Genomic DNA, 16,404 nt, shown 5'->3' on the forward strand with positions numbered 1-16,404 from the left:
GAATATGCTGATTTTGATCAATAAAGCCACAGCTCTGGACCTTGTTTTCTGTAAACTTTGGGTCCTTTGTGGACTGGAGGGGTGCACATTGTGACCCATCGTTTCATTTTTCCCCACACCAGCAGAGTGTGCAGTTTTGTCCTGAAGCAAGTATGTGCAAGTCTAGTAAGTGTCTAAATATTACTTCCACACCACATGGCTCAGATTTATTTATTAAAATATTTGTATCCCACCTTTCTTGCTGACCATAGTTGCTTAACAATCACACAGACAAACAAAAAGCTCCAGCTGTGACCCACAGGCAGCAAACAGCTGTTGTGAGACTGAAACTAAGACCAAAATAACAAGACTAAATGAGCTACCAAATGCCTCCTTATGTGTCTGGCAGAGAGAGCCAATAAGTTAGGACCCTTTGTGCCTTCTTGGGAGTGGAGTTCTGGAATGCTACAGCTGCTACAGAGAAAGAATGGTCTTGTACTGTGTCCAGTTGGACAACTCAAAGAGAGGGCTTAACCAGGAAGGAGACCTTGGTAAGATCTGAGATGGCAAACAGGCTTATCATGGGAGAGACGGCCCTCCAGGTAATAAACAGCAGATATTTTGTAGATAACACACCGTTGCTTGAGGGTTGAGCTCTAGATGTTTGTGTTGTTAAAGGACTTTTGCTTTGTGTTCTGATTCTTGGAAGTAGTTCCTGTATTTTGCTCACTGAGAGGGTAGATTTCTCCCTTAAGATCATCACTTTCTTTTTTACACTTCTAATTCAGATATGATTGTCACGATGTACATATGTTAAATTGATTTTGTTTGTGAAATAAACAGTCTCTCTGTATTTTTTTTTAAATCAGCTGGATATATTATGCAATGAAGAAATTCTGGGCAAGGACCACACTCTCAAATTTGTAGTTGTTACAAGATGGAGATTTAAGGTATGTTGTCAGTACTCTGGAAGATCAGTGCTTTTAACATTGTAGATTAAGTAAAGGTTGGTTACGTAATTCAGCCGGCAGGTGGTGTACAGCCTTTCTCAGATTCCTTGTGGCCCTTGTGGTATAACGGCTAAAGTGTTGAACAAGGAGTCAGGAGACTTGGATTCACATGCTTTCTCAGCCCTGAAGTTCACTGGGTGACCTTGGTCCAGTCATACTATCTCAGATCAGCCTGTCAAAAAGGATAGTAATGAGGTTAAAATGGAAGACTGGGGAATCATGTAAGCTGCCTTGATAATTTTTGTTTGTTTGTTTGATTGATTGATTGATTGATTGATTGATTGATTGATTGATTGATTGATTGATTGATTGATTGATTGATTGATTGATTGATTGATTGATTGATTGATTGATTGTTGGGCTTCTATCTCACCCTCCCTGCGAGCGGGCTCAGGGCGGGTTACAGCAGTAAAACATAATTAAAATTCACAATAAAAATGCAGAATTTCCATAAAACACCACCCCCAGACAGCAACCGTACAACCCACTCTTGCTAGTAACACACGGAGGGGTGGGAGAAGGAGGGGAACAGGTCATTCACTTAAACTCATATGAGGGGGTGGGCAGATGGTCTAGTAAGAGGCCGGCTAGGAGCCTCTCTGGATGACTGCTGGACTGGCCTCAACCATATGCTTGGCAGAACATCTCAGTCTTGCAGGCCCGCCAAAACAATAGAAGATACTGGCAGACCCACGTATCCACCGATAGAGAGTTCCACCAGGTTGGAGCCAGGACCAAAAAGGCCCTGGCTCTGATATAATAACATAATAATAATGGTGTACTTATAGACCGCTCTTCTAGACAGGTCAGTGCCAACTCAAAGCTGTGAACATAGTCAGTGTTGCTGTTATCCCCCCAATACAGCTGAGGAGCTGGGCTGCGAAAAGTGGTTCATCCAAGGCCACCTGCTGAGCTCATGGCAGTGGAGGGATTCAAGCCAGCAGAGTGATGACTCGTAACTACAGATGGGCATGAATCGCATTACGAACTTCAAAAACCCACGGAAATGGTGATCGCGCAATCGCGATCCGGCGGTTTGTTATCGGCCACGGCCAATGAACCAGTGGTCGGTAAAAGCCTGGTTCAGTGCGTTTGGCCACGGTTCGGGAAGCCAGATAGTCAGGCGCCAGCAATCAATTCCCCTGGTAACAGAGCCGGGGGAATGCCTGAACTCTGTCTACACTCCTTCTGTCGCCCTGGAAACCCCAATGGAAGCCCAGCTTACCTTGATCGGCAGGTCTTTTTCCCAACCACGGAGCTGCAAAGCGGTTACAAGTTGGGAGAAGACACCCAGGGGAGGGAGGGGGAAGGGGGTGTCCTGTAGCCACGGGCACTCCAATCTCATCCCTGCAAACCCTGATAGGCAGCTCTGAAGGCCAAACACAGACCTCCTGCGTTGCTCAATGGGACCTGTGTTTATAAAGAGCCATGGGCTCCCAGGCTGGGTTTCACTTTCAGCGAGCAGTGGAGTGGGACAGAGCTCTTGCTTGCCACTTGCTAGCCCTTGGGGAGAGAGACTAATTCAGCTTGGATTTGGGGGATAGGGATCTATCTCCTCTGGTTCCAGGGCTGCTGCCCGGCTCTGGGGCCAAGCTAGGTGGGCACCTCGGCTGAGGGCTCACATTGATTATTGATCAGTGCCTGATCTGTTCAGGTCTGTGGGAGTGGTGGGCTAGGGCTCTAGTCCCTCCCTCCCTCTGGCGCCAGGGCTTCTGCCAGGCCCTGTGGCCAAGCTCAGTGGGTACCTTGGCTGAGGGCTCACATTGATTATTGATCAGTGCCTGATCTGTTCAGGTCTGTGGGAGTGGTGGGCTAGGGCTCTAGTCCCTCCCTCCCTCTGGTGCCAGGGCTGCTGCCAGGCCCTGGGGCCAAGCTCAGTGGATACGTCGGCTGAGGGCTCACATTGATTATTATTAATCAGTGCCTGATCTGTTCAGGTCTGTGGGAGTGGTGGGCTAGAGCTCTAGTTCCTCCCTCCCTTTGGTGCCAGGGCGGCTGCCAGGCCCTGGGGCCAAGCTAGGTGGGCATCTTGGCTGAGGGCTGACCAAATGATTCTTATTATTATCACAATCCTAATCATTTGAATTGTGATTCTTATTATTACTATTATTATTCTTAGTCTCGGTGCCTGTTCTGCCCAGGTATCTTGGTGTGCTGGGCTATGGCTCTAGCCCCAGCCTCTGGTTCCAGTGCTGCTGCCAGGCCCTGGGACCAAGCTCAGTGGGCACCTCAACTGAGGGCTCACACAGTGTTATTAGTGCCCGTTCCGTTCAGATCTGTGGGAGTGGTGGGCTAGGGCTCTAGTCACTCCCTCCCTCTGGTGCCAGGGCTGCTACCAGGCCAATCTCAGTGGGCACCTCCGCTGAGGGCTCACATTCATTATTATTAATCAGTGCCTGATCGAGTCAGGTCTGTGGGAGTGGTGGACTAGGGCTCTAGTCCCTCCCTCCCTCTGGTACCAGGGCTGCTACCAGGCCCTGGAGCCAAGCTCAGTGGGCACCGCAGCAGAGGGCACACAGAGTCATCTCCTTTCCTGTCCTCCTTAATTCTAGTTTGGTGGCACAATGAATCTTCCTATGTTGGCTGCCAAGGGTGGTTGTGGGGTGAAGTGCAATGGCAGTCCTCCTGGTTCAGTTGTGAAAAGCAGTATTGGGTGTGGCTCGGGGGCCGCAGGGAGTCCTCCCGCTCCCCCCAATTCACCTATGTGGGCTGTGGAGGCCCAAGAGGTCTTTGCGCAGGAGGGAGAGAATCTCTCTCAACATTTTGAGGAGGGGTGGGTGGGCGATGGATCCCTGGAGGAATGGTATGTGTGTTATGAAAGATCCCTCCCGTCCCCATCCCAAACTCTCGGTGGTGTCCCCTCCTGCAGTCCACCTCTCATCCCATCGTCTGTGTCCAGCCCCGCAGCGCAGCCTGTAACCGTTCGTCCTCCTTCCCCTGGGACAGTTAGCGGTCGACGTTACAACACCTCCATATGGAGGCACTTTCGGGCCTTTCCTGATGACCCCCGTGTGGTGCGGGGCTGTGCCTGTGATGTCCTGGTGCACAGGGGCAAAAACCCAAAGCACCTGTCTTCGATGGCCCTGACTTGGCACCTGAAGAGGCACCACCCAAGCCTGTCTCCCTCCTCACCCAGTGAAACATCTATTGGGGGGAGAAAGGGGGCCACCAGCTCTTCTGAGCAGGGGTCAGAGGGAGGATCACTTTGTCCTGAGGTTGATGCTGGTGAGAGCAGAGCGCTCGGGCAGGCCGTGCTGGTGGAGGTTGTCCCCTCGGGGTCTGGGACAGCGCTGCTTACAACCTCGAGGCTGATGGCTCAGGAGGCGGCTGTTGCTGCACTGTTCCTCAGTGGGACCCTCGGGTGAGGACCCGCGGTGGCTGTGGGATCAGGCCCCTGGTCCGAATGACACATCCTCTCCCTCCCACGCCGGGAATACCTGCGTGCTACTCTTTGGCCTGGCGGTTGCAGGGGGATCTTCCCACTTACCCCCACATGACAGGTCCTCTCCCTCCCATCCTTTCCGGCAAGGCAGGAAGGTGGGTGATGCTGCTGATGGCAGCCTCCTTTGGGCACTTGCGCAGCAGCTCGGGAACTGTTTCACATATCGTTAAGCCGCACGGTGCCCCCATCCATCGCAAACGCAGAGCCCTCTGAGCAGGGGGGAATGGGTCGCTCGACTGATGTCCTTCCCACAAAGGCAGGAAGGTGGCCGATGTCAGCCGCTGCTGCTGCTGTCACGTTTCCATCTCCCCCTCTCAGGAACCCCTCTGACCCGTCCAAACAATGCCTCCTGTCCTGCCCATCCCCTACTTTTCGCAAAGGCAGGATGGCGGATCAGGTCAGCCCCTGCTTCACGAGGGACTATCCTGTTACTGCTCCTTGGTTACACAGCTCGGTTGCGCTCGCGCAGCCGATTGTATTGTGTACAGATACAGTCGGTTGACAGTGTGGCAGCACCCCTGTAATGATTTCAAGAAATGGGTGCATGCGTCTTTAAATGTTTGGTGAGATAGGTGAAGAGTGGGGGTGAAAGAGAGAGATGAGTGAGTGATATGATTGGTTGATGACAGAGTGGGTGGAGTGAAGGCGGTTTTCAGTTATTGAGGGAGAGAAAAAAGATTCAGTTAGGGCAAGAGAGGCGAGCTGTGTGCAGCCTGAGTGTGTTCATGTATTTGTGAGGGAAAGGCAACCTGAGTGGAAGCCTGAACTGAATGTGTCTGTGAGACTACATATTCATTCTATTTGAAGCAGGCAAACTGTGTGTGCGCCTGAGAGAGGAAGAATTGAGAGTGAAAAGAAAACAGGCTGGCTGTGTGCTGTCTGAGGAGTTCTCTGTGAGAGAAATATAGAGCCTAGAGAAAGAGGCTAACTGTGTGTGAAGCCTTACAAGAGATCTGTGTGAATGAGTTTGGATGAAGCAACTAGAAGAACTAAGAACGACTTTTATGTAACCAATACGCTTCTTAAAAAATAAACTTTGTTTAGTTATATCCCAGAGTTATCTCCCATTCCTATCCTCAGGGCCACATAGAACCACGAAGGAGCCTGACGCTCAAACACGTTACAAAAGGGAAAATTTAAATAAAACATTTTGGAATAATATATTCCTGGTGGCAGCAAACTACCCAGAGGGTGTAAGGGGGAGATTTAAAGCAAAATCCACCCTAAAGAAAGTACAGGTCATAACAACCCCTGTCAACGGGACTCACGGGACCTCTTTCAGCTGGGTGGGAATGTCCCCCGCAACTCTCGTCCTTTCCGTCAAGGCAGGAAGGTAGGTACTGTCTGCTGCCACCTTATTACTCCTCAGTGGGACCCTCGGTTGAGGACCCGCAGCTGCTGGGGGATCTTCCCCCTCCCCCTCCTCATGTTGGACAGAACAAGACAGACAGATAGAAAGATGGATTGAAAAACAGAAACAAAACAATTGGAAAAAGATGGACACACAAGCCTACGTATGGATGATGATAAAGGAAAATAGAAAACATAGTTATTGAAAGATTAAAAAAAGACCTGGAGGTTGGGGGGGGGGATCTTCCCACTTACCCCCACATGACAGGTCCTCTCCCTCCCATCCTTTCCGGCAAGGCAGGAAGGTGGGTACTGTCGGCTGCTGTTGAAATTTTCCTTAGTGGGATCCCGAGGTGAGGACCCGCAGTTGCTTGGAGATCAGGCCCCCGTCCGAATGTCATGTCCTCTCCCACCCACGCCGGGAATACCAGCGCGCTCCTCCTTGGCCTGGCGGGCGGGCACATGGGTGCCGCCAGTGAGCGGCCAGATTCCCCGCCCCCTGAGGGGAGGCGGCTTGTCGCCGCCTCCCTGTGCCCGCCAGGCCCGGCTGCCACTGCCAGTACACACATTCCTGCCATCGCAGGGAATACCGGCACACTCCTTTTTGGCCTGGCGGACGGGCACATAGGGGGGTGCCGCTGGCAAGGAGCCAGACCCCCCCTGTCCCCTGAGGGGAGGCAGCTTGTCGCCGCCTCTCCGTGCCCACCAGGCCTGGCGGCCGCCTCAGTACACACCTTCCGGCCCTCGCTGGGAATAACAGCATGCTCCTTTTTGGCATGGCAGGCGGGCACATGGGGGGTGCCGCCGGTGAGCAGCCAGAACCCCCGCCCCCTGAGGGGAGGTGGCTCGACACCTCATTTCCGTGCCCGCCAGGCCCGGCGGCCGCCCCACTACACACCTTCCGGCCAGCGCCAGTAATACCAGCACGCTCCTTTTTGGCCTGGTGGGTGGGCACATGGGGGGTGCCACCGGCAAGCAGCCAGACCCCCCTCCCCCTGAGGGGAGATGGCTCACCGCCACTTCCCCGTGCCCACCAGGCCTGGCGGCCACCGTCTTCACCCACATTCCTGCCGTCGCAGGGAATACGAGCGTGCTGTTCTTTGGCCTGGCAGGCCGGCACATGGGGGGTGCCGCTGGCAAGCGGCCAGACCCCCCAACCCCAGCGGCCCAGCGGCCGCCCCCAGTACACACCTTCCGGCCCTCACTGGGATTAACAGCACACTCCTTTTTGGCATGGCGGGCGGGCACATAGGGGTTGCTGCCAATGAACGGCCAGACCCCCCGCCCCCTGAGGTGAGGCGACTCGATGCCGCCTTCCCGTGCCCGCCAGGCCCGGTGGCCGCCCCCAGTACACATCTTCCGGCCTGCGCTGGGAATACCAGCATGATCCTCTTTGGCCTGGTGTGCGGGCACTTGGCGGGTGCCGCCGGCCAGCGGCCAGATCCCCTGCCCCCTGAGGCGAGGCGGCTTGTCAGTGCATCCCCGTGGCCGCCAGGCCCGGTGGCCGCTGTCAACACCCACCTTTTGTACACTGGGCCAGCGTCAACCGGTGGCTCTAATTGTATCGAGTGGGAGTTTCCTGGGGGCCTTGAATTGGAGAGGGTATAACTCCAAGATCCCTTTTGCAATCTTGTCCAAACTTGGGTGATGGCTGTAGGAGAACCTGCAAAAGACTCCCCGGGAATATGGGCTGTGTTAGTGCTACCGGGGCCGTTCCGCGTCCCACGAACCGCGAACCAGTTCGTCCACGGAAAATGTTGGTTGGGGTTTGCAATCTCAGGATCGTCGTTGGCACCGAACCACGAACCACTGGTTCATTAATTTTTTTTGGTTCGCGCCCATGTCTACTCGTAACCCAACCACTTAACCCTTATGTTACAGCAGCATCAGTATCTTGGAGGAAGGGCAGGATAGACAATTATTTGATTTAATTTATTTATTACCTGCCTTTCTCCCCAGTGCGGGACCCAGAGAAGGTTACATCATTCTCTTTTCCTCGGTTTTATCTTCACAACCACCCTGTGAGGTAGATTAGGTTGAGTCCATGTTGACTGGCTCAAGGTCACCCCGCAAGCTTCCATGGCGCAGAGAGGATTACAAACCTGGGTCTCCCAGGTCTGCAGTGGTTCTCAGTATATATCAAAATATAGAGATGGCCCTTCCATGCTCCCAAGTTGGAAGCTGCTGATGCATTTTGCTGCTCTTCAATTTCCTTCCCTGCAAATTGTGTAAGGATACCCCACAGGTCCTCCTTCCCGTTGTACAGGCCCTTGGGGCATCCTCTGATTTGGGAAGGGGAATTTCTGATAGGTTGCTGAAGTGTGAGGGAGCTCCTCGTTGGCCAGTGGTGTGGTGTCTGGTGGCAGTGGAGCCACTGTCGAGATGCTCCGGTCTTCCAAGCCGCTTTGCTGTAGAAGAACCAAAATCCTCAGGCTGAAAAAGTTGGCTGTGGCTGACATTCCACATTGAAATAGGATTCTGCTGGCCTTTTCCTTAAATAAATGTATTTTTTTTATCTTTCAGAAAGCACCTCTACTGCTACACTACAGACCCAAAATGGACTTGCTGTAAGAACTATTCTGTCCTTCTGGACAGGCTTTTTTGTTTGCAGAGACTATCATCGGGCACCTTCTTCGTGCACCACGCAATTCACCCGTGTGAAACAAACCAGCAGAATCCATTCCTGGAAACAGTAGTGCTTTCCCATCCAACCATTCTTCTGAATATTTCTCCTAGGGATGTATTAAACCCAGCTTTCTGGACAGGAAAATATTTATACTTTTTTCTACTAAAAACTAAATTAATTGCAACTCAAGAGGACACTACCAGCACGGAGTTTACAGACATCGGAAACACTTCACAGTTCCCCCAATGTGCAGCTTGGTTCTTGGCTGCTGTCTTGCGGTGACACCCAATAAGTTAAAACATTTTGCAAAGAGGACAATGTCGCTTCACAACTTAATGTAAGGGTGGTATATTTTATTGCAAGGAGTTCTGTCTTTTATACCTCATATCCATCTTGTCTTTTTAGTAAGCCCTTCTTAGGATATTTAACAAGATCTAATGACCAGTGATTATCTTTTGCTGTGTTACACTGTTTCTGGTTTATGCCCCGTTGCCTATCGCTGTCTGGCTCATTTGATTGAGGTTATCAAAAGAGTTTCAGTTAGTGTTTTTTCCCCCCAACCCCTAACTTTTCCCAACTTCATTGCCATTTTACTGGGTCACATCCTCAAAGTGCTGAACGTTTTGGAAGAACCTTCCTTGCGGTGTTAACGGGGTTTTGCAAAGCGAGAGATGATGTCAGGGTGAGGGATTTGCCTTTCCCGTAAGGGAAATGAGCCCTCAGCAGCCTTATTTACTTGAACTCCATTATTGTTCCTTTGAACAACACACTGTGTGAATGCTGCAATGTATTTTCTATGGACTTGCGTTAGGGCATTGACCTCCCTGCTGGTTTTTATTTTCCCTAATTAAGACCGTTTGTGTTCAGCTGATTCTCTGCTGAACGGCCATTATAGGATCAGACTGAGTTGGTAATGTGATACTTTCTGGCCTTTAAGTCTGTAAATCTGGATTTGTGGTTAATTCAGCCCCTCCATGGAATACTTTACACCCCTAAACAATATAAGCTCTCTCTCTCTATATATATACAGTTGAAAAAAGGTAATTTACTGCTTTCCTTTAAACATCTTGGGACTTTCCCCCCTCCTAGTGTGTGTGTTCGGAAGTAATTTCTTCAGCTTTACCTTACGCCCAAAATGAGGCGTGAATTAGAACATGCTATCCTTCATTGGTAAAAGACGCGCAATGCAGGGGTGGAGAAGTTTATTAGGGACCACAGTTTCGAAGTAGGCTGGTGTGGCTGAACCCAAGAACAGGCATTCACGTTCTCATTTTTGCATGTTTCCCTACACACAGGCATGCGGTTTTTCCTCTCACATGCACACACATAGACGCATAGAGGCATGTGTATTCTTTGCATGTACACAAATCAGCCTTTCCTCCTTCATGCACCAGCATGAGCAAGGAGGCAGCTGCTGCTGGGACTGGTAGGCAAGAGGGGCCTCCTCTTTATTTCTCATGACGCTTTGCTGTGGTGTGGAATGCTGCCTTGAACTAGCTCTTGCCTGTATCTCTACATTATAACCCCACCTGATTAACACAGGTGGGATTGGTATTTGGTAGGAGACCGGGAGCAGCAGGCTTTGGGAGGGGACGTGTTTCAGAGAGACTGGCAGAAAAGCAGATGGGGCCAGAAATTCCCTATCCTTGGTATAAGGTCTTTTCTACCTGGGGCTTAAACCCGAGGAGTGATCTAGAGTGAATCCTTAGGAATTTGCCCGTCTTTGTTTCTTGCTTTTCTGAGCTCCTTTAGGGTAATGGGTTTTCCATTGTGGAGCAAGCCTGGACAAGGGCATAGTGTGGTGTTATGTCCTTGGGGTATGGCCTGTACAGCAGTGTGACGTGGGATGCTGTGTTTTTCCTGGATAACTTTGAGATGAAGTATCCCTGTTTTACATGTTTCAGCTAACAGACACTCCATTAAAATACTGGTCTTTTCCATTCTCTTACCACCACCAGAAGAGATCCCCCAATATCATCAGTAAGGAGCAGGTGTTACCATTTCCTTTCCAAGTTCTGGTTATTCTATTTTCACCTGCTAGAATTTCTTTTTCTTTTTCTTTTAAATTACTCTTATTGGAAATGGAACTCTCCCAAATATCAAAAATAAACAAGACTCTCATGGCACCTTGAAGGCGAACAAAATGTTATTCTAGCATAAGATTACATGTACTAGATTGTACTTTTTCAGATGACTATATGATTTTTATCTCACAGTAAGTATTTAACTATCTTTGCGAAATCTGGAACTTACCACCCTTTGCAGGTGTTAAACTAGTTTAGTGCAAATGGTCTCATATTCTTAAATAATTACATTTCGACTTGTACTTCCTGTATTTTATGCACCTTTGATCCTGCTAGTGTTGGGCTCTTGTTTTTCATATTTTCCATTTAAAATGGCAGCATATTGAAGATCTGAACAAGTGGTTTTCTTAGTCCATAATAGCTTATGCTGGAATAAAATTTTGTTACATACAGTACAGTCGTTTTTACTTCAACAGATTAGTGTGGCTTACCCCTCCAGAATAATTCACAAACATCCTCTTCCTTCGTCTGTCCTCCAGTGGCTCATTACAATATTAGAAACCCATGTTGTTGACTTATGTGGCATTCCATTTCTACAATTATAATGGAAAATATGAATGTCCAGAAGTCAAAGGAATCAAGTAAATCCAAAGTGAGGAAGATGAGCAAGCATTGAATGTCAACATGAATATGTGAACAGGTGGGAGGAAAAACACAAGCTTCATGTCCCATTGAGATGAATGGGAAATCAGTGGTGTTCTAATGCCCTCCCATTGATTTCAGTAAGGCTTGCACAGGAGATTTTCCCATTGGAGCGTGCCTTTAACATTTGGTTCTCATGAGGTAGGATGCTTAGGGTAAGCAGTTACTTATTTGACAAGACGTATTGCTTGCCGTTGTCTAGAAAACACCTCCTAAGGCTATTATAAAAGAAAATGCCTGTTAATGGAAAGGACATCGCTTTTTTGGAGTTTGGTGAACTGTGGAGAATTCATGAAGCCATTAAAGAACACAAGTGCAGCCTTAAACTTGAGGTATCCTAAATTCAAAGGCCGCGTGGTGCTATCTGAACATGTATTGGCTAACACTGCTTTGTTGAGCCTTAAACTGGGAGCCCCTGCCCCAAAGTCTCTTGATTCAGTTAAATTTTTTTAAAAGGGTTTAATGACCATTTACAACTATTCAGTCTACTACCTCAGACTAGATACACAGCTGAATTGTAAGACCCGTGCCATCGTAAAATATGGAATACAGATATTATCCTGTGTGACTTAAACTGAGGTATTAAATAATATCAAGATGTTAAAAAGCCCACATCTCTTGACTGCAACAGTCTACAGAATCTGTATTGCTAAGTTTCTAGCAAGTTTTTGAATCACTTGAATTTGATACGGTGCTATATAAATATATTTAAATATATATCTAGTTGCGTGCATGAAACCAAAGCCAGCCATTGACACCTGAGCTGGTTTTGTTGCTCATAAGTTTGCTTATCTCTCCTTTTGTAACAGCCTGATGAGGACAGCCTTGGCAGAAAATCCCTCTCCCCTTTTAAAAACAGCTTCTCAGAATACCTTCTTTCTTCTGTAGAAACTGTGTTCCTTGGGGTGTTTGTGGTTTAGAAGACCTAGCTGGGCTTTTTTTTTAAATCAGAAAACTGTATACAGTGAATTCCAAGAGAAGATCCTTGTAATAGGTATTGCCTCTCTTCTGTGAAGCTTTTAAGAGGCAAAGGTTGCATAGCAGCTATGTTGGTGAAACATTCAATTGATCTTCTGGTTCAAGGTCTTCAAATCGCATTCACCTTGTGTGACTTGGGTTTGCTCTGGCCACTTGGAGTGTCTTCTGGTCAGTTAAGCGATATATAAAGTTACTGTGAAGTCGTTTTTTTAAAATGACTGCTTACCGCTGGTAAATAAATGCAGTAAAAATTGTTGTGTTGCATTATCCTCGGCAACAAGGAGACAAACGTTACGCCGGTTCATTGTCTCACTTGTTATAACTTTCTTTTAAAATAGAGAAATCAGAATATATAATATTGAATTTTAAATAAGATTTGGGGGGTTTAAAAGTTAACTTTATAAAATTATTTATTCTATTTTAAGCCTTCTGTCTTACTTTTTACCATCTAAGTATTTTTTTGGTTTTGATGGTCCAGCTTTATTTATGGGCATATAAAATGAAATTGTGAGATGTTTTTACAAGCTTCTTCTTCTTTTCAGAGCCAAATTACACATTACGTTAAAAGGCAGTTTGTGCCAAAAATGGCAGCAGCATGCATGCTCTTCTTGCCTCCCTCTTGACTGACCAGTCATGATGTCTAGCGCAACTTACCAGTGCTCTGTCATTGTGATGTTTTGTGCTTCTTCTCCCTCCGCTTCCTCCAGCAGAATTTTGGGACTTAGATAAATTGTGCAGGATTATAGGTCGGAGACGACTTGATGGCACATAACACACACATCGTGGAGTGGTTGGTGGGGTGGGAGTGGGATTAGATATGCTGTTGCTCTTTTCAGTGGTGTTTGCCGATTTGCGTATAATGTCTGGTTTGGTCTTGACTTTGATTTTTTTGGTGTGTTTTATTTTGTATGGATAAAGAGCATTATTTTATGCTTTTTGTGCAATAGTTTTGAAACATGCTTTTGTTAGGCATACATTTTAAATTGTAAATGTAGCATCTACTAATCGCAGCTCTGAAAAAGGAATGTAGGTGGGTTTAAATGTACATTCAAATGGGCTCTTCTGGGTTTTTTTTTTCCTTTTCTATTTCTTGGGATTTTAAAGATTGACATTTGGGACTTGTGTCTATGTGCAAGAACTACCTGTTAGCAATATTTTTAAAATGATCTGGCGAGAAGTCTTAAATGTGAAATGTGGAAGGAATTGGCAAAACTTGCAGCCCATCTGAATTTTATTTTGTGTGTGCCATTGGTATGTCTGATATCCCCCCCCCCCCAACTGTGTACCATCTAACTGGGAGATCTTTCTTTCTTAGTCGTTGTGCAATGCTCCAGACACAACAATCTAACCTCTGGGGAAAATGCAAACAGTTTTTAAATTATTATATGTCAAAACTATGATGGTGCTAATTTTTTTCCCTCAATAGGATTTGAGCCTTTTGAAAGATTATCTAGTTCTTATTTTTTTTTCATAACAATATAATTAGTCTTGAGAGATTTATTGTCCTGTTTCTTTTCCAATTGATGATAAATGTATTTGCATAGATAAATCTATTCACAATGATTTGAAATTGAGCTGTAAGTTCAACACAACGGGAGAAAGCCAACCAGTTTGTACATCCACATGATGACTATTTGATAAATTTATATTTTCACCCATACATAAAGAAACACATATCTTACAGACAGCAAAACTGTATTTCACAGAGAGAAAAAATCTGATTTCTGTATTTCCTCAGGTAATTGTTCTGTTTTAAACATGTCACATGATACCTTAGCCTATATATTGTGTGCATGTGCCCTTGGATTTAAATCTTTAGGAGATCAGGGCACAGGCAAGCAATTGCATGCTAGAATTGCAAGTGGATAAGCTCACCTAGAAGTCAAAATGTGGACTTGGGAAATACAAACTTTTTCTTAAGATGCATACTATTGGCTAGGCAAAGCACTTTCCTTTTTTTTTTAATTTAGTGGAATGGTGCACATATTTCCAGAAACTTATTTCTAACCCTTTAAATTGGCTGTTGTCGTTTGGTAGTTAATTCCCTCTTAGGCGTGCACAAACTATACCCAGAAGGCAGCTCACGAGGTCTGAAGCTACATGTTCACAGTGACTTGGGCACATGTTCACAGTGACTTGGGCTTGGGAACCAGGACACCAGCAGTAATTGCCAATCAACATGAAAGCTTGGTGGTTTGCAGTAGAAGGCAAGTAGAAGATGGCTGCATCCTACTCCACTGGCAAAGGTGTCTGCAATCCTAACTGGGGGAGCAGTAAAGCAAAGGTTAAGGGCCTTCTCTAGTACTCTTCTCTGCTGCAAATGGCTGCATTACCTCCTGCTTTACAGCAGATAACTGAGACCCCAGACCTAGGCTTACTGCCAAACCTGTAGGTTAAGGCCAAAGACATCTGCCAATATCTACACGGTTGTGCTTAGGCATGGCATTGAACCTATCAAGGATGACTTGTGGGTCACTGTTCTCCTTTAACACTTGGAGCCAGTAGTTTGGGCCAGTGAGTACATTTGAGGTAAGGGCCCTAATCTCCTAAGGAAAGTTAAGTGAGGCACATTGCACACCAACCCTACTATGTGCTCAATACCTTAAGTAGGTGACGGCATAACCATCTTGAGATGAGCAAACCTTTCATCTTCAACAAATGTAGGGTTGTGGGACAATAAGCCAGTGCAACCATTTAAGCCTTTATCCTCACTTATGTGGCATAATAAAAGATACTGAAAACTCTTGCCGTATTAAAACAAAATCGTATTTTTGACTTGGTTTCATTTGGAAGTTTACATTTTTTTTTCACGCTTTGTGTTGCTGTGTAACTTTTGTACTCTTGGTGGCTAGTTTTGTCTAAATAAGCCTTTGGGGGGGGATTATTGCTTAATGTTTTGATTTTATGATAGTGAAGCTTGTATTCAGTGTTCTGCCAATTAATATTATATGCTTGTAATAAAAGCAAAACAAAAACAAAACCCCACAGCCCTGCCCGTTCTTGTCTAAGGGTAAGAATGTGCAGCAGATATGAGACAGTCTTGGCTCTGTTAAAACGTTGTATGAAGTCATGGTTTAATTGAAACTGTTTACCAGCTTCCTCCCTGGTTCGACTTCTTTGGGCAGAATGAGGCTGTTGTCACCTGCACTTTACTAAACAAAAAGTAACTGCGGTACAAAACAGTGCCAGAAAAATAAACTGGTTTTTGCAATTGAGGGGGTGGGGTTTTTTGCCCCAGGCAAGGTGATTGAGTATTTTATTTCACCCCTGAAAATGAAAACATACGGAGTTAACCCCCTCTGCCAACTGAGGAATTGAAGAAAGTATTACTAAGTTCTGGTTTCAGCTGTTAAATGGGCAAAAAGTTGGGGAAAGGATCTCAGCAAAAAAAGCATTCCATCTGTTGAAAATATGTATCAAGGCTTTGGGTGTTCAAAACCCGGTCTGGGAGTTGTAGAACAAACCATGACCAGTATCTTTTTTGGTGGAACATTTGACTATCCTGAGATATATTGGAAGCCAGCTCAGGGTAGAGAATATAACTTGTGTCCGTTTTTTATTTTTTATTTAGGTTATTTATAGTTTGCCTTTCTCGATGAGACTCAAGGCAGATTACATGCTTTTTACGTAGTTCAACTCTGGTTAGTTAGTCAACCAAACTTGGGCATCTCTACTAATTATAGTTTCATCATAAATTATGCAGAGTCATCTGTGTAATCTTAATTTGTAGGGAGTTCCATTTTTTTCTGGTTGCAGAATTTTGGCTACCTTTGGGACTGAACTGAATTCATTTTTCAGCACCCAAGTGCACACAACCTACTTTTAAAGTTCTGATCAATTTGATGTGGCTCTTGTGTGTTCTTTTGCTGTTTCTTATTGACTCTCTTGGATCAATTCTTTCTGCATCTTAAACTCAAGACAAGTGAGTAAATTCTGGCCGGGTTCCTGAAACAATTGCTGACTATATGGCTATAGACCACTAATGCCTGGTCTATAGCTTTGGGGCACATGGATATGAAGCCAGAGAACTTCTGGTTGTGCCATGACAGTTGAATAATTCAAGGCTCCTGAGAGGCTATGCACCCATAGAGGAGGTTGCCCACTTCATCTCTGCCTGATGGATACCTATGGCCACACCTCTTTTCAGTGATCCTAGATCAGCTGGGATTGGCTCACACAGATTCAGACAGAATGACCCACCCTTAGAGGTTTCCTCTGGCTTCTTTGTGTGTAATTTTAGGATTGCCTCCTTTTAAAGCAAGAGGCACATCCTTCAGGAATCGCTGTTCTCAG

The 16,404-nt window shown here is 46.5% G+C and overlaps 1 protein-coding gene across 1 annotated transcript in view; it reads left to right on the plus strand.

Moving 5' to 3' along the window:
- PCGF3 (polycomb group ring finger 3) overlaps window positions 1-15,084 on the plus strand; it is a 120,499-nt gene extending 105,415 nt beyond the window's left edge. The window contains exons 9-10 of the mRNA XM_054987320.1: window positions 849-929; window positions 8,305-15,084. Of these exons, the coding sequence (XP_054843295.1) occupies window positions 849-929; window positions 8,305-8,352 (129 nt within the window). The 3' untranslated portion in view covers window positions 8,353-15,084. The remainder of the gene's footprint in view (window positions 1-848; window positions 930-8,304) is intronic.
- Window positions 15,085-16,404: the final 1,320 nt, after the last annotated feature.

Source organism: Eublepharis macularius, chromosome 8 (assembly GCF_028583425.1).
Source record: "Eublepharis macularius isolate TG4126 chromosome 8, MPM_Emac_v1.0, whole genome shotgun sequence".
Classification (NCBI taxonomy): Eukaryota; Metazoa; Chordata; class Lepidosauria; order Squamata; family Eublepharidae; genus Eublepharis; species Eublepharis macularius.